The sequence below is a fragment of the Micromys minutus genome, assembly GCF_963924665.1.
Source record: "Micromys minutus genome assembly, chromosome: 24".
NCBI classification, from domain to species: domain Eukaryota; kingdom Metazoa; phylum Chordata; class Mammalia; order Rodentia; family Muridae; genus Micromys; species Micromys minutus.
Genome location: NC_137959.1, coordinates 11,628,164 through 11,646,505, shown reverse-complemented (window position 1 = coordinate 11,646,505; position 18,342 = coordinate 11,628,164). Strand labels below are relative to the sequence as shown.

Below are 18,342 nucleotides of genomic sequence, written 5' to 3'. Positions count from 1 at the left end.
GTGATGCCTTTTGACTTAACAGATAGAAAAACAGACTTGGAGAAAGATTTGAGTTTATTTGCCCTAGTCCCACAGTATGAAAATGAGTGAGCCCACCAACCCCTATTAATTTGTGCCTCTTGCATAACACAAATAACCCTGTTGAAATTGCCTTTTACCTTTCCTGTATGCCCAGGGTACAGTAAAGAAACTGCCTGCTTGGCCTCTCCATTAGGAGAAGGTATTTGTTTGTTTGTTTGTCTTTTGTGGGTGAGAGGCATTTGGAGAGTCCAGAGAAGAAAGGAAAGAAAGAGGACTGGCCATGAACAGGGATAGGGAATCGAGAATAGAGGAGATACAGAAGCATAGGGGAGAGCTAGAGATCTTTCTTAGTCTGGGTCTGGCTCTTGCCAGAGCTGGTCTTAAAGACTTGCCACTCTAGCCTCAACATTCTAAGTGCTGCCACAATTTTAGGCTCATGACACCATGCCCAACTTTCTTTGAATGTATTTATTTTAGAGTTATGTATGTACTTGTGTGTGAATGTATGGGCATAAGTGTGTGATGGTAAGCACCCCCCCCCCCAGCAGAGGCTAGAAGGGGCCTTCAAGTGATCTCCTCTACAATGCCATGTCATCTACGCCTTTAAGGCATAGTTTCTCACGGAAGCCTTGGCTCCCCTTTTGCCTTTTGCCAGCTAAACTGCAAGTCAACAAGCCCTCAGGTCTCCGTTGGAGCTGGGGTTTAAGATCTGTTCTCTTGCCTGGCTTGATATGTGGGTGAGGATATCCAAACCAAACTCCCCGTCCTTATGAGTACCCAATAAGCACTCTTAACCACCGAGACATCTCTCATCTGGTTTTTGAGATGAGGTTTCACTTGGTAGATCAAGCTGGTCTAGACCTATGTGCATCAGGCTTGCCTTCAGCGGATGACTATCTGCTTTCTTCATTCCCCCACCCCCCACTGGGATTACAGTAATTGACACTAGTCCAGCAATTTATCCTTTCAGTTCTCTGCTGGTGGTTCCATTTTCTTTTCCTCTTACATTTCTTTTCTGAAATAAGTAAAAAAGGGGGGGGGGGGGGAGGAAGTATAAAGAAGGAATACCATCTGCCTATCAATGTAAAGCCCAGAAACTTCCATCTACTAAATGCCCAAAGGCTGAGATCAGGCCCTCATCAAATATGGCCACTCAGTCCTCGCCTGCCGACGCTTGCCCATAATCAACATGGTGACAGCGTGTGGCGTCGACTTCCGGTCGCCTACAGCCTACCAACGCACCCTTCGAGACGGGGCGGCGAGCTTCAATGACGGCGGCGGGCTGAGCGCATGCGTGGCGGCTGTGGCGGTGGCGACTGCGGGGCGGCGGGGCAGTGGGGCGGCGGGGAGTCTCTGCCTGCAGTTGCTAAGCTGCAGCGGCCGTGTCGGGATGGTGTAGCGGGGCCTGCGGGGCCTGCGGGCGGGCGAGGAGGCCGGCACGGCCCACGCCTCCTGAGCGGCTCGGTGCAGCGGCGGCACGCTGAGGGGGCGTCGCCGCCGCTGGCCCCCGGCGCCCCGGGAGGCCGCGCCCGCCATGGCGGCCCGGGTAGTGCTGGATGAGTTCACGGCGCCCGCCGAGAAGGCGGCGCTGCTGGAGCGGAGCCGCGGGCGCATCGAGGCTCTGTTCGGCGTGGGCCTGGCGGTGCTCGGCGCCCTCGGGGCGGAGGAGCCGCTGCCCGCGCGCATCTGGCTGCAGCTCCGCGGTGCGCAGGAGGCGGTGCACAGCGCCAAGGTGAGTCCGGCCTGGCTCGCACGGGCCGCGGGGCTTAGCGGGTTCGTCCCGGGAGCCTCGGTGTTTCTTATTTGTAAAGGGCGCTGCGAGAGCCTCTCCCTTACTGGTCCCTCGCGAAGTGCGCAGAACGCAGAGCGGTCAGGCCCCGGAGGACGCGCGCTGCTCGGGCTCGCGCTCGGTCCGCCAGTCCTTTGGATGTGCGCAAGGCTCGATGCTCCGGGTTGGTTTTCACCCTCCAGGCCGCCACTGCAGGGCTTCTAAACCCTTTGAGAATCTTAGGCCTGAACCTCTAGGAAATCAGGAGGGGAAAGCATAGTGATAAGTAATGACAAGACGCCTCAGAGCTACGTTAAAATATTACCCCTGTAGTGTTGATGTTCTACGATTATGTGATGGTTGCTACACATCAGACATTCCGCTGAGTGCCACAAAAGGAATAACGCAGGCTTTAAAAATCCGGCGAATACGCTTTGGTCGGGCCCGTTCCTTCTATTAAATGAACAACTGGAGAAACTGAAACTAAGCGGTGACTCACCTTGTGTATAATCAGTATTTCAGATTCAACACCGCCATCAGTCCCTCCCCCTCGTCAGAAAATAGCAAAATTTGACCGCGAAGGCGCTTATGCCTCCAAAAAATCTCATTGAGTCAGTGAAATCGCTAGATAGTCCACAGGTTGCCTGAAGAAAGGGCCGTTTAATTATGTTTCTATGCAAGAGAGCCCTACAGCCCGAGGGTGGGACAAGGCTGAAGGTGTATAGCATTTTAAACAACAGGGGAGGAGTAGGAAGTTAAGGGATATGGTGGTGTTTCCTCTTCTGTGGTATTTGGAAGGTCAGATCTGGGAACTTAAGAGAAAGCCCCCCTCTGCTCCTCTCGGTTTGAAGTCACCACTGACTCAAAGACCCTGTTTTGAGCTTTCTGAACTCCTTATACCCACTTTTCTCCAAACTTTCCTATCTCTAAGGCACCAGAATTCGTGGGTAACGTATCAGTTTCTAGAAACCACATGGGCGATATTTTTGTTTTTGCTTTTAAGGTTTTTTAATGTATGTATGTGAGTACATTGTAGCTGTCTTCAGACACATCAGAAGAAGGTGTTGGATCCCATTTCAGATGGTTGTGAGTCACCATGTGATTGCTGGGATTTGAACTCAGGACCTCTGGAAGAGCGTTCAGTGCTTTAAACCGCCGAGCCATCTCTCTAGCCCCGGCAATGCTTGTTAAACGGTTGAGCTCTGGGGAGACCTTTTTTATATCCTACATCACAAATTTCACATTACTCTTAAGTGGTTGTAGGTCCAGGTGTAGTTAAGTTTAATTTTAGAAAACAAAAACGCTTGTGTTTTTCCAAGGTGCTTATTTGTGTGATCCTTCACAGGGCGAATGAACCCTTTGGTGTTGGGTCAAGTTGGTTTCCCTGTGCTTAACCCCTTGCACCCACTCTTGCTACCCAGGGCTAAGAAAATGCCTGAGGCTTGTCCTTTGTCAGTGTTCCACCAGACACTCACTCCTGCCCTCTCCCTGGTCTTTGCTTTGGTTAAGATCCTTGCTTCTGGTGGTGTCTCTTCAGGCTTGGTTGCTTTTAATTGCCTGCCTGGGCTCCTGGTTCACTCTATTCAAAGTTATCCTCTTTCAGGAACTCCTCCTTGCACCCTGGAACCTGGTAAGGGCTTCCTGTCAGTCTGAACTCTCAGAGAACAGTGCGAGACAAGCTTGCTGTGGTGCCTGGCTGCCCTTGGATCAGTGGTCCTTCTGCCCCTAGGTTACAGGCATCTTGTTTTCTAATGGATAGGATATTGTAGCCGCTCTCTTAGACTTCCACAGCAGGCTACCTCTCCTGCCCTGGCTATGTGTTGGACCCCCCCCCCTTTTTTTGAGGACACCCCAGAGGTACAAGATGCTTCCCTCAGTTTACAGAAAAGCCTTGCCTCCACTAGTCCTTCCACCCTGGTTCTCACTGGTCTTGTCAGTGCCACACAGCTTAGCACAGCTGATGGGAAGGATGTGGCATGTAGTAATGTCACCTGCCAGGTTATCTTCTCAACATGTATTGCTCATAATATAACCTTCCCACTTACAAGAAGTCCCTTTTCCTTTCCCGTGAGAAAGAGTTGACTGCAGCACTCAAGGGCAGTTTGATTGACTTGTTAACTTTTTTTTTTTTTTAGGAAAAGGATACTTAACTTGGTGTAAGGAGAAATACAACAAAGAAAAGTTTAGCCAGGTGGTCATGGTGAAACATACCATAGTCCCAGAACTCTGGAGGCTGAGGCATGAAGCTGGTGGCTTGAGGCCAGCCTGGGCTACACAGAAGAACCCAGCTTCACAGACCAAAGGTTTTCTTTTTGATAGTGCTGGGCGTCAAGTTCAGAGTACATGCTAGATAAACACTTCTGTGGAGTTACACTCTCAGCCCAAGGGAAGTCTTTCTTTTTCTTTCTTTCTTTCTTTTCTTTTTCTTTCTTTTTTTTTTTTTTTTTTTGAGTTATTTTAGGTATATAAATGCACTGTAGCTATGTTCAGACACACCAGAAGAGGGCATCAGATCCCTTTACAGATGGTTGTGAGCCACCATGTGGTTGCTGGGAATTGAACTCGGGACCTCTGGAGGAGCAGTCAGTGCTCTTAACTGCTGAGCCATCTCTCCAGCCCCCAAGAAAACTCTTAAGCTTACCTCTTTAACCTCATAAAATAAGGGACTAAGGAGTGCTTTGAAGCTTCTATCCTGGCTCTCAGAATTGAGTTTTCTGCTACAGCTATGAGAATGGCCTGGTAATCAGAGGGAGGCCGTGGGAGCTGCTGCTCAGAGCGATAATGCCAGAGAAGGGCATTGGCTGCCCAGTGCTGTGGGCTGGAGGAGGCAGCGCTGTAGGTGGACTTTGAAAAGCCTGGAAGGTTTCTGGGTACCTCATTATTAACAAAGACATAGAAGCCCCGTATGAGGTGGAATATCATGACCAGAACATGTCAAGGTCCCTTGTAAGATACAATGGCTGGGAAACACGATGACTTGACTGAAGACCTTGGATATTTGGGAGGGAGTATTTAGGGTTTGGCCAGGGGAAAATTGTCTGAAACTCCTGGACGGGTAATTTGAAGGCAAACCAAGAGCCAGCAGTGAAAGGAACACTGTCTTGGGGATGAGCTTGCCATAGGTGGGGTGGACTGGGGCTTGAGTGGGGTAGAGATTTATGGTCGTTTAGACCCTGGAAGGAATGGTTCATATTCTTTGACCTGTTGGTGATGGGGCTGCCAAGTACTCAACTTGAAAAAAATGTATTTTCTTTTCTTTTTTTCTTTTTTTTTCTTTTTTTAAAGGGAAAGACTTGCTGTGTAGCCCTGGCTGTCTTCCAACTAGAGATCTTCCTGCCTCTGCTCCTCAGTGCTGGGAGCTATGGACATGTGCCACAACTAGCTAGTAGTCAGCAGTTAAGGAAAAGCTTACCCAAGAGGGAGTCAGTGTGTGGTTGTTCCTTAACCTCAAGGTTCCTATAACATAGTAGAGAGACTTCCAAGGAACCAGGACAGTGTGATTCATGCAGCAGTTGCTGTATGTCCAAAGAATTACAGTAATGAGAAAAAAGAAAAGCTTTTGGTCAACAGTTCCAAGAGTGATGGAGTGGGACATTTCCAAAGGCAGAGAGAGCTTGGGCAAAACCACAGGGTTTGGGACGTGCAGTTTCCCAAAGTTCCTTAAGTGAAAGAACATGGAGGGATCTTCAGAGGTGGAAAGGATGTCTGGGGCCTATGGTGGGGAGAGGTGTAGGAATATTAGACTGTGAATGAATCAAGTGCACATACTGTGAGTGACCCAACAGCCTCTATACTGATTTGATTTTACTTGAGCTTCAGAGGTAAGCTGTGTTCTTAGCTACTTTTATGTCAACTTGACCCTAGTGAAAGTCACCCGAGAGGAGGGAACCTCCATTGAGAAAATGCAAGATTGGGCTGTAGGCAAGCCTGTTGGTCCTATTCTTAATTAGTGATTGATGGGAAAGGCCCAGCCTGCTGTGGGTGGTGTCATCCCTAGGCTGGTGGTCCTGGGTTTTATAAGAAAGCAGGCTGAGCAGCCATAGAGAGCAAGCCAGTAAACAGCTCCCTTCTGTGGCCTCTGCATCGGCTCCTGCCTCCAGATTCCCACCTGGGTTAATCTTTTGTGTTGCTGTCCCTTGGTGGACTGTAATTCAGTGTAAGCCAAGTAAACCCTCTTTTCCTGTGTTGCTTTTAGTCATCATGCTTCATCATAGCGGTATGAGAATTAAGACCATGTGAGAGGATAGGAAACCTGGAGAGAACTTTACCCATTGGGTGGGTTGGGGAACAGATTTATCTTTCTAATTCCATGTATGTTCTGTGTAGTATAGAAACGCTGCTCTCAAAGAGAACAAGAGAATTACTCCGAGACAGTTATGGCTGTGGCCTGAAGCACACATTATGACTGCTCTGAATAAAATGTTTGTTTGTTTTTGAAGACAGTTTTTCTGTGTAGCCCTGGCCATCCTGAACCAGACTGGCCTTGAACTCAATAATTTGCCTGACTCTGCCTTCCAAGTGCTGGACTCCAAGGTGTGCACCACTGAGTAACATGTCTTAACATGGAAGCAGTTACATAAACTTTCTTTATTTCTAAGATTTACTTATTTAATGTATGAGTGCTCCATGTGCACATACACCTGAGTGCCACAAGAGGGCGTCAGATCCCATTACAGATGGCTGTGAGCCACCACGTGGTGACTGGGAATTGAACTCAGGACCTCTGGAAGAGCAGACAGTGCCCTTAAGAGCTGAGCCGTCTCTCCATCCTTTATATAGAATTTTATAGGCAGAACAAAAGGCAGTCGTGAATCATCCAGATCTGGTAGCACATGCCCACAATTCCAGGACTCTTGAGGCAGAGGCACTGTAAATTCATAGGAGCTACATGGCAAGTTCTATGCTGAAGTAGGTGCCAGACACCATCTTGGTAGTGGTCTTAGCTTTTGGTTGTCCTGCTTAACTAGTACACCCGAAAAACTTTACCTGTAGTTAAAAGGATGCTGTATCAGATACTGGTGGACATAAATTTCCCTGGATCTATAGTGACAACTCTAAAATCAAGTTGAGTCAACCAGTAGATGTCAAATCTTCAGCATGTGCCATCTCCCCCAACACACTCGTGGGGGGGGGGGGGGCTGACAACTTCAGTTTACAAAAAAGTATTGTGATAAAATCCAATTACACATGCTGATGAAAACATGTCAGTGATCAGATGAAGCTTTTGAACTGCCTTTTTGAAGTCTGTTAGAAAGTAGGAGACAGGACTAGTGAATAAATGCCCTTCCTTCTCTGGGGAAGAGAGCAGCAGAACACTCGGTGGCCTACAGCTCTGTCTCAGTGACTCAGCCGGTGGTAAAGAAGGAACCAGAAGGGACCTCTGTGGACAGGGTAGGGGCCTGAGGGAGTTGGGCCTGAACTTACAGTGTCACTGGACCACGGAACTGGTAGGTGATATTTCCCAGGTGTAGTGGGCAAGGACGGCCAGGGCTGGAGTTTGTCTGAGGACAAGGAGGTGGAAGGGCTCTGTGGCAGCGGAAGGGGAAAGGTCGAGGGAAGACTCATGCCGTAGGGCTCCCGCTCTCTCAGAGTTCTGCGGGGTCTAAGCTGCAGGAATTTCAGATCATTTTGCTTGGAAGAGTGATAATCGGTTCATAAGTAAACAGTAGATTTCTTCATAGAGGGAATAACTTAGAAATGTACCACTGGGTCGTATCATTGAGTTTTTGTGTGTTGATTTTACCAGAAAGGAATGTGGTAGGTTTTTTTTTTTTTTTTTTTTTTTTTTTTTTTTTTTGCATTTCCTAGAATGATGGTTTTTGTTTGTTTGGTTTTTTTTTTTTTTACAGTTGTGAAAATCATCTTAAGAAACAACGGTTGGCTCAGTGTCCTTTATGGCTAATACTTGGGGGTTATTCCAGAATGTTGAAATAGGGGATGCTCACTGCTAATGCCGTAGCTTCCCCTTCCCTGTTCCTTTTCCAGCTAATGTTGTAGGGTTTGTTTTAAGGTTATATTTACTTACTTTGTTGGAGCTGTTTATACCATATCCTGCATGGGGGTCAGAAGTCAACTTGTCAAAATTGGTTCTCTCCTTCCCACCATGTAGGTCCCAGGGATTGAACTCATGTAATCGGGCTTGGCGGCAGGCAACTTTACTTACTGAGTGTAGGATTTTTTTTATAAAAAGATGTATTTATCTCTCAAAGATGATATGTGTCTTAATGCTTTGCCATTTTGTGTGTGTGCATCATACACGCCTAATGCCAGTGGAAGTCAGAAGACAGCATTAGATCCCCTGAAATTGCTGTTACTGGTAGTTGTAAGCTGTCTTGTGGGTAACAGGAGCCAGGTCTAGGTCTTTTGTAAGAGCAGCAAGTGCTCTTAACTGCTGAGCCATCTTACTCCCCCTCTTCTGTAGGATTTTAATTAAGTCAAGATTCAGTATCTTTTTCTTTTTTTGCTAACACTTTACTAAATTATATAGTTGTTAAAGTTAGCATCCTTAAATTTCAAATCAAGTTATAGGAAATAGTTTATAATAATTAAGGAGCTGGTTTGTTGCTGTTCTAGAAAAATTATTATGTGTGTGGGTGCTTTGTGTGTATGAGACAGGTGACAACTTGTGAAGTTGATTCTCTCCTTTGCCTGAATTCTACGGCTTGAGTCAGGTCATTATACTTGTTCTGCAAACACCTTTACCCACTAAGACATCTTCCTAGCCCTGTTATTTTTAAGGCAAAGTGTCACTATGTAGACTAGGCTGGCCAAGATTTGCCTGTTCTGTTCACACACACCCCTATGCCCCAACCCCACACATATCTCATAGAGGATTAAAGGTTCCTAACCCCGGTTTTGGTTTTGTTTGTTTAAAGACATCTCACCATGTAGCCCTGGCTGGCTTGGTACCTCACAGAGTTCTGCTTGCCTCTGCCTCCTTAGTGCTCGGATGATGCATGTTAATATATCTCTATTGTTAACAAAATTCCTGCAGTAATAGATGCCCATACAAATAGGAACTTAGTATTTTTTTCCACTGAAGAAATCTAAAGATGGCCAAGCATTGGTGATGTATACCATAATACCAGCTAGGTACTCAGAGGATGAGGCAGAAGCATTGCAAATTTGAGATCTACTTGGATTGTGTAGTGACTTGGAGAGCATCCTGGGCCTCCAAGTAAGACCATCTTACTGAGACTCTGTCCTTAACTAAGAAAGAAGCCCAGCATGTCCAAGAAAACTTTGTGTTTAATCCTGAGTAACACAAAAGGGAAAATAAAAGTCTATAGATAAGCAAGTCTCAGTGGTTAGGAGCTGGTCCCTTGTGACCAGAGTGACTTAACTGCTCCAGCTATCAGGACTCTGTTAAGAAATGTAGACTGGGGTGGGGTTGAGGTGCCGGTGCTACTGCCACCTACCATTCTGCACCACCATACTTCAGTCTCTTTCATTTTGTGATGCTGGGGATGGAACACAGGGCCTGGTTCATACCAGCAAGCACTGTGACACTGGGCTGCATCCCAGCCTTCAACCAGCGTTTCTTAATCTCATCTGAAAGTAGGTCCTTATTATTTGCTAAATTACTTACACAACCACATGATTATACCACAAGGGTTGCTTAGAGCAAAGGTGCTTAGAGAACATCCATGCATATAGAGGCACGTTTGAGACTGGCAGAATGGTCCTTGGGCCTGGCTAGTGGGCAGGTGGAGCTGAGCACAGTGAAGTACTCATTGTCACCAGCACTCAGGAAACTGCAGAAGGAGGGCCCTTTGAGACCATTGCACTGTCTGAAGGGAAGGGCCAAGGGTGATGAGACAGCAACAGCAGCAGAAGAAGGCAACAGAGAGGCAGAGAAGTGAAGGCTTCCTGCAACTGAGGGCTCGTTCTGGGACCTAAAATATGACAAGTTTGTATTTAAACAGGTAACCAGATGCCTTTGGGGTCACTTAGGTTAGTACTTCTAACAGGTGTGCACTTGAGCATCTAAGTGGGTCCTATAAACTCCCAAAGGGAAAACACCTTTTAAAGTCACAAGGAAACTTTCAGACAGGCAGATAACTGACTCATGAACCAGAACTAGCTAGCAAGGGGATAGGCATAGAACTGAGGGCCTGGGTGAAAAATGGAATACTGGAGGGAGGGAGGGAGGCATGGTGGTCTGTGCCTTTAATCCAGTGGTTCTCAGCCTGGGGTTGGCCGACTTTCTCAAAGGGATTGCCTAAGACCCCTGTGAAAACACAGAGACTTAAGCATTAAGATTCATAACAATAGCAAAATCACAGTTATAAAATAGCAGCAAAAACTGTATGATTGCAGGTCACCACCACAACATGAGGAACATGTTACTAAAGGGTCAGAGCATTAGGAAGGTTGAGTGTTGTAGTAAATGTTTAAAAATATAATGGAGGTCTCACTCCTCAGACCCGACCCTGATACGGAGTGGCGTGCACTTCTGGTGTCTGGTCTGAGCCACCACCATAGCCCAACTTGTCGTGCGACTCCCTTCCCTGGCGGTTTTCTACCGCCTTGTCTCTGCCTCTGTCCCCGGGGTGTTTCTGTACCCCTAAATCCCATATAAATACAACTCCACAGCTGGATAGCTTTTCATACAGGTTTATAATATATTCAACGCTCAATCCACAAACCCTGTACACAACACGATTACATCAAATAGACAAAGATACAAACTGCCCTTCTATATGAGATACTAGTCCTCTAAAATCCATAATGTTCATAGCTATTTAGCACCAATTAATATCACCTGAGTCTAGCTGGTCCCTGGGAACCTCCATCTTGCCACCTCCTCCCCTCGTCCTTTGACCTCCTCTTAGACCTCTCTCCTCTCCACCTCCCTCGCCTTGCCCAGTCACTGGCTTTCCTTTATTTTATTAAATAAAATGGGTACGTTCAGGTGCAGTCACCTCTTGAGTACCTGACTGGGCAGCCCTTCTTGAGGAAATGGAATTAACATTAAAATACAAACAGCTTCAGGACACTCAAAGTTGAGAACCTGCTGTAATCCCAACTCAGAAAGTATGAGTTGGCTGCTTTCTGACTCAAGGCCAAGTCAGAGTTTTTCAGGCCACCTGGAGCTACATAGTAAGACCCTGTCTAAAAACAAAACAATGTTGAAATGAAGCCACCAAATTAGAATAAACAGACTACCTAATGTCTCAGAGCAAAGAAACCTTACTCTTTAGGGCTATCTTCCACAAACTCAAAGAGCTACCTATCATCTTGGTTGTTGAAACTCTACATCTCAATTAATTGGTTAATTAAATTTCAAAACAGAGTTCTATGTATCTAAGGCTGACCTGGAATTCTATGTAGTGAAAAATGACTTTGACTTTTTTTTCTTTTTGGTTTTGATTTTGGTTTTTCCAGACAGGGTTTCTCTGTGTAACCCTGGCTGTCCTGGAACTCACTCTGTAGACCAAGCTGGCCTTGAACTTACAGAGATCCACCTGACTCAGCCACTTTTTAATGTTTAACCACATTATTGTTGCAAAAGATGTTGGTCCATGTTTTTAAAGCACCTTCAGATATTAGTTAGACATTAATTGATTTGTTCAGGGTTTCTCAGCAGTACTGTGATTTGGGTCATACTATTGGGGAGGAGTGTACTATGTCTGTAGGATGATTAGCAGCATCTGTCCTCCACCCTCTAGATGCTGGAGATGCCAAGAACATCTTCTCAAGCTGTAAAAGCCAGGTATGTTTTCTGATGCTGCCAGATGCCTAGAGAATTACATCTGCTTGGGAATAACTGAATTTGATGGCTAAGAATAGTTCCCACTGTCAAGAATGTGTCGTTTACTGAACTTGTGATAAACATTACAATTTAATACACTTGTCTTATTTTTTAAAGATTTATTTATTTTATGTATATGAGTACACTGTAGTTGTCTTCAGACACACCAGACCCTATTTCAGATGGTTATGAGCCACCTTGTGGTTGCTGGGAATTGAACTCAGGTCCTCTGGAAGAACAGTCAGTGCTCTTAACTGCTGAACCATCTCTCCAGCCCTGTACTTGTATTTATAAAGCAGAGATTAGTATATGTACCCCGTTTTCTCTGATGATGTTTTCAGACAAGGGTAGAGGAAGGAAACATTAAAGTAAGTAGCAAAAATAACTGGACATGTTAATCCGAATCAGAGACTTTGAGCAGAGACCCTGCAGATCTTGAGCATTAGTCCATCTGGAAGCTTCCGAGAACGTGCATTCAGAAATATCACTTATACTGTAACATGGAGGTAGACAAGTTATTGTAGCAAGGACATAACAAAATCTGTGGGTAGGAAGAGGTTTATATTTGTTGATGATAGTGTTTATGTTGAGTCTAAGTCACTGTTCATTAAAAGAGAACTTGGAACCAGTGCTGGAGGGAGCTGTCAGCTGCAAGTCAGACAAGAATTTGAGGCACTTTTGGAATAGAGAGATGGATGGAAAGGCTGGGGGTAGGCAATTTTGCTCTCTACCACTGTTGAAGCTAGTGGCAGAAGTTTGAGGTTGTCACCAGGACAGTAAACATCAGGGTTGGAGCTTAGAAGAGGGAGAAGTATAGTTCTAAGGAAATGACCTGGAAATAATTTTGAGAACTGTAAACATCTTCGGAGCAATAGAAAACGAGGACAAAGAATTTGTAGCATAGTCAGGAGAAGACGACACACTCAGTAGTGGTATCCTCTGGATAAACCCAGTCTTCCTCTGTGAGGCTAGAAAGGCAGACAGATCTGATTGCTCAGGGTTCAGTTTGCTGGGGGCTTGCTAACAGAGGGGAGGATGGGGAAGGGCAGCAAGACCAGTTGCATCTTCACAGTCTGGGTAGAAAAGAGGCTTTGTATTTAAGAAAAGTGACTTTGTCTGGTGCCGGAATATACCTGGTTTATCTGAAAATACCATCTAAGCAGTGAGCAAGTCCCCAGAGCCAGGGTCTGACAATAAGGCCCAACATGTGACTAGTGATTTGCCTATTTATTGTTTGTTGGGAAGTCAAAAGAAAATTCAATTAGGGTTGCTGGGGGTGGGCCTTTGTGACAGTTATGACTCAAGATGGCTGTCAGGCTGTATCCATACATATCATGTATGCACAACTGTGAAGAGGGAAGAGCTTACCAAAGATGGAGTGTTTGAGAGTACCATGCTCTGTAACTTAAGTTAAAATGCTTTGTGCAGTCGTCATTGCCAAATTCAAGTGATTCTGTTTGGATAGGAACAGAACCCAGCTTTCAAGGGGTCAACTGTAAAATGGGGCACAAGCTACTATTTTCATAGACTGTGAAGGAGATGGAAGAAGAGCTGAAATGGGGATGACCCTATAATGAACCCCAGGCATGTTTATAGATAGTGACAGGAGGGGTAGAGAGGACCTGGGCTGGAGAGATGATTTAGTGGTTAAGAGCATTTGCTGTTATTGCAGGGGACCTGAGTTTGGTTCCCAGGATCCAGATTAGGTGGCTCACAGCTGCCTGCAACTCCAATGTGGATCCCCTGGAGGGATCTGATGCCCTTTTCTGGCCTCCACAGGCACATGCACACACAGAGTTTGATGTTTTGAGACAGGGTCTCTATGTAGTTCTGGCTGTCCTGAAACTCACTGTGCAGACCTGATGTTAGATGCATGCCAGCACACAAAAGTAAAAGGTTTACTTATTTTCCTTTCTGTTTTCCTAAAGATAATGTAGAATATTTCTTTTTGTTTTGTTTTTGAGACAGCATATATAACCTAAGAAGAAGTACTGGGATGACAGGGTACTCAGCACAGTGCTCAGGTTGACATCTTAAGAGCTTCCATGCTCACACAGTTTCACAGTGATGGTTGGTGAGCGTCCTGTTGTCTGTACCATGATGCTTCTGGCAGCTAGCAGAGTTCTACACACTCTGGTGGCAGCTTTCAGGTTGCTCAATTGTCACTCAGTTTCATATGCTTTGCAAGCTGTACCCTTTTCTGTTTGCCCTTGAAACTCCTTAGCTGCATGCTTTCAGAAGAGATTGTAATGGAAATAGTACCATAGGAAAGGCATCTCCCTGGTGAGCCCTGCCACTCTTGATTAGCTAGCTGTGCTGCCCTTCCTCTGGTTTGAGCTACTTTCTGAATGGCACAGGTTGGCAGGAGCATTTCTTTGGCTTATGAGATGCTTTTCTAAGAACTGAGAGGTTGGATGGGGATGTGGTGGTACACACTTGTGATTCCAGCATTGCAGAGGCTGACGAAGAAGAATCAAAGGTTCCAGGCCAGCCAGTTCCACCTGGGGAGACCTGTCTCAACAAGGGAATGTTGGCTCAGTGCCGAGACTTGGGGCTGACCCACGAGTACCACAGTAGAAAGGGGAAGGAGAGTAGGAGGAAATTATGGCTATTCCTGAGTGTCAGCATCTAGGTCAGTTTTTTTCTCTGTTGACACTGAGAACACAGACACTTGGGTGTAATGAGCTTAAGACATAGAAGGACTTTTCTTTTTTTAACTGAAAATATTTTTTTTCATACACTATATTCTGTTTACTGTTTCTCCTCCTCCAACTCCTCCCAGATCCTACCAGAGTCACACATGTTCTCTCTCTCTCTCATTAGAAAACAACAGGCATCTGAAGGAAAAAAAATTAGATTAAAAAAAAAAAAAAACCAAATAAACCTGAATAGGTCAAAACAAACAGAAAAAAGGGAGCAAAGAAAAAGCACAAGAAACACATAGTGATGCTGAGACACACACTTATTTGCACACATAGAAATCTCATAAAGACAAAATCCAAAATTATGACATATAAACAAAAGACCTGTAGGGAAAGGTAAAGAGTGTCCAGACCAAAAAAAAAAAAAAACCTCCAAAAATGCTATGGAGTTATGCGTTGGTCATCTGCTGGCACGGAGCCTGAATACCCACCAAGACGCCCACTGGAGAAAACTAACTTTCCTCTGAGCGGTTAGCTATTGGAGGTAGCCTCTAGGATAGGGATGGAGGCTCGTGTGCAGCTCTGTTCTTGCTGCCAGTCTCTGAGTTCTCTGCCATCCGTCCTGCCATGCTGAGAAGGCCTTGTTTCCTTGGTGTCCTCCATCCCAGCTGGCTCTTACTTGCCATCTTCTCTTCCAGAGTTCCTGAGCTGTAGGGAAGGGGGTTGAGAGACAGCACGTTTAGGATGAGTGCTCCAACATTTCGCACTCTCCACGCAAAGTACAGTTGTTCCTATCTACTGCAGGAGGAAGCAAAGTCTGGCATCCTCAGGGGATTACCTACGCCTCACACACCCGTTTCCGGTTTTCCTCAGAGCAGTGCTGAAGTTAGCCCATGTCTGTGTTTTTACCACTTGTCCCACTTTTGCTAAGGCATAGTCTCTAGAAAAACAGGAACCCACTTTCACCTTTTGCTTTGCTAGTTCCTGGCACATGTTAGGTGCTTTAATAGCTACAGTGAGTGAACAAGTGAATGAATAAACCAAGTTCTTTCATGCTTTAAGCAAAATTACATTTAATTTAATCTGGACTGTTTCTGCATGTTTCTCCAAATTCTTTTTTTCTGGAATATGTTAAATTTGCTTGCTGTCATGGTGAAGAAATCTATCAGTAAAAGACCCTGTCTTCGTCTTTGTTTTATTTCCTTTTTTCTTTGTTGAGACAGGCTCTCACTGTGTAGCCCTGGCTGGTCCTGAGCTCCACCTGCCTCTGCTTCCTGAGTGCTAGGAATAAAGGCCAACTTCACTATGTCCAACAATTTCATGTTTTTTCTAGTCTAGTTTTTTAACTTGAATTTGAAATGAAAGTATAAAGTTTGTTAATCCTTGTGGTAAATTTCTAATTCTTTGATTTATGTGAATAAAGTATATTTGAAAGTTAAAATAATTTGCCTTTAACCCTGGCATTGGGGACCTTGGAACCGAAATTAAAGTGCTGGTTGTGAGTCTCTCAGCATGGGTGCTGGGAACCAATCCTGGGTCCTCTGCAAGAGTAGGACATGTTCTTAACCACTGGGTCCTCTGCAAGAGTAGGACATGTTCTTAACCACTGGGTCCTCTGCAAGAGTAGGACATGTTCTTAACCACTGGGTCCTCTGCAAGAGTAGGACATGTTCTTAACCACTGGGTCCTCTGCAAGAGTAGGACATGTTCTTAACCACTGAGTCATCCCTCCAGCCCTTTACCGGTGGTTCCTCCTCTTTTCTTCTTCTTCTTCTCCTCCCCCTCCCCCTCCTCTTCCTCCTTCTTCTTCCTCCTTTTTTTTTTTTTTTTTTAATTGATTTGGTGTTTTTGAGACCAGATCTCATTCTGTGTCTGAGGCTGGCCTTAAACTTGGGGCATCCCTCCTGCTCCAGTCTTCTCAGTGCTGAAATGTGAAGTTCTAGCCGTAGGGCACCATGCTTCATTTTGTACTCTTACCTTACCAACCCTCTTCACTCTGGTTTCCTTTATTTCCTTCCTTTTGGCATCTTGATTCCTGTTGCATGGATTCAGTTTCATTTTGCATTTGTTAGAAAGTGTGATTTTTTTTTTTTCTGTACTGAGGAAGGATCTGTGAGAGATATTTGAATTGTCAGCGTGTCTCTCTGTGGGGCATTGTGTGCCATGAGGTTGGCCTGTGGGGGAACTGACTTGATTTCATTTGTTGATGTAAGAAAATCCAGCCAGAACTGTGTGGTAGCATTTCCTGGGTTTGGGTCCTAGACTGTAGAGAGAAAGTAAGCTGAGCTGAGCAGGAGTAAATGTGAATTTCTCATCTACAACTTGCCACCAGCTGTTTTAAATTCCTGTCACCTTGACTTTTCTGCCATTATAGACTGTCACCTGTAACTGTGAGTTAAAATAAGCTCTTCCTCCCAAGGGTTGCTTTCTGTAAGAGTATTTTATCATAGCAACAGAAACTGAAACCGAAACAGTATTGAAACTCCAGCTTCATACTGCCAAATGCTTTCCCAGAGCACCATCTGTCATCCTGAAATTGTCTTAAGAACTCTGAACTACCCCGATTGCCCCACCCCCATTTTCTGTTTTATTTGTCTCATAAACATGCTTTCGTTCCCATGAGAGTATCTTTATTAAAGATAAAAAAAATCTTGATTAAATCTAAATCAGAGATCTAGGTGAAATCTGTTCCTAGGGAGGCTTTACTGTGGATCAGTTAGGAAATAGCCCTTTAAAGAGAGTATTTTGGAGTCTCTAATGAAGAAAAGAGATCTCTTCCCTTTACTTCACCACTTGCCAATTGCTGCTGGCAGCCTACTGAAGAGAACAAATCAACTTTTCCTTGTCCAAGTGGCTGTAGGATACAAGTGACTCCAACCACACACCTCCTGACTTGGGCAGGCAGCTTCCCTCCTGCTAACGGGTGTAGGGCGACTCCAGTCCTCATAAGTACCATAAATACAGCTGTTATACTGGACAGAGGCTCTGGGGAGCTACTCCAGACTGCCCATGTACACCTAAGAACTGTTTTGAAGTGAGTCTGGGCTGGGTTGGCACATGTCCCTATTTAATCTAAGCATTAGGGAGTGGTGGCAAGTGGGTGGATCTCTGAGTTGAGGTCAGCTTGGTCTACATAGCAAGTTCCAGGATAGCCAGGGCTATATAGTAGAGAAAGCTTGTCTCAAACACACAAAAACAAAAGGCTTTTCAGAACTGAACATCACAGCATGGCATCATCCTGTGCAGGGACATCCAGAACTGTATGACATTGGAACCACAACTCATAAGTCAGATCTGTTATCTCTCAAACATGCCAACATTCTTAGAACTCAAACAAGGTTTAGCATCCCTAGCATTCAGGGTGGATAACAGGTAATGTGGTATTTCACCGTTTCTGTTTTATTTAGGGATTTAAATGAGTATTTTACGTGCATGTATGTCTGCAGCATATGCACTCAGTGCTTTTAACCACTGAAGCATCTCTCCAGACCCAAACAACACATTAAAAAAGCAGTATATCAAACCAGCCATGGGGATACAAACTTAATAGCATTGGGAGTGTGGAAGCTAGAAAGATCAGGAGTCAGTGGCCAGCCTGTACCACAAAAGACCTGTCTCACAAAGCAAGTATACAGCCGTTAGTCCCTTTTCAAGCATGGATTGTGGGTCCCGGTCACAAAGAATGTAAAATAGTGTCTCCTTAGCTAATCTTCTGAAGGAGAAATGAATATTTATGAAGTTTGTTGTTGAACACTTGTGCACCAGCAACTCCAGCATGCTGTTCACAAGACAGTGTCTCACTGTGCAACCTGGCTGGCCTGAAGCTCACAGTGATGACCTGCCTCGATCCCATGTGGTTAGGATTGAAGTTTGGTGCCATCACACACAGCAAGAACTTTTATGGAACATTCCCTATTAAGGGAAATTATCATTTAAGAGTAAAATGGAGCATTCTCAGTTAAAAAAAAAAAAGTAAATAAAAGCCATTGCTAAGTCACCTGCATAAGAATTGCTCAAGTTGAGGGTCAGCCCTTAAGAGCAAGGACCCAGGTTTTAATTACCAGCACCATGTCAGGTGGCTCACAGCACCTGTAATTCCAGCTCTAAGTAATCAGATGCCCTGGCCACTTTAGGCACGTACTCTCTGGTATGCATCC

General features: G+C 45.2%; 1 protein-coding gene across 1 annotated transcript in view; it reads left to right on the top strand.

The window, feature by feature from the left end:
- Positions 1-1,378: 1,378 nt before the first annotated feature.
- Positions 1,379-18,342, top strand: part of N4BP1 (NEDD4 binding protein 1) — a 40,315-nt gene continuing 23,351 nt past the window's right edge. Inside the window, exon 1 of the mRNA XM_080937193.1 lies at positions 1,379-1,753. Coding sequence (XP_080793319.1) covers positions 1,556-1,753 — 198 coding nt within the window. The 5' untranslated portion in view covers positions 1,379-1,555. The remainder of the gene's footprint in view (positions 1,754-18,342) is intronic.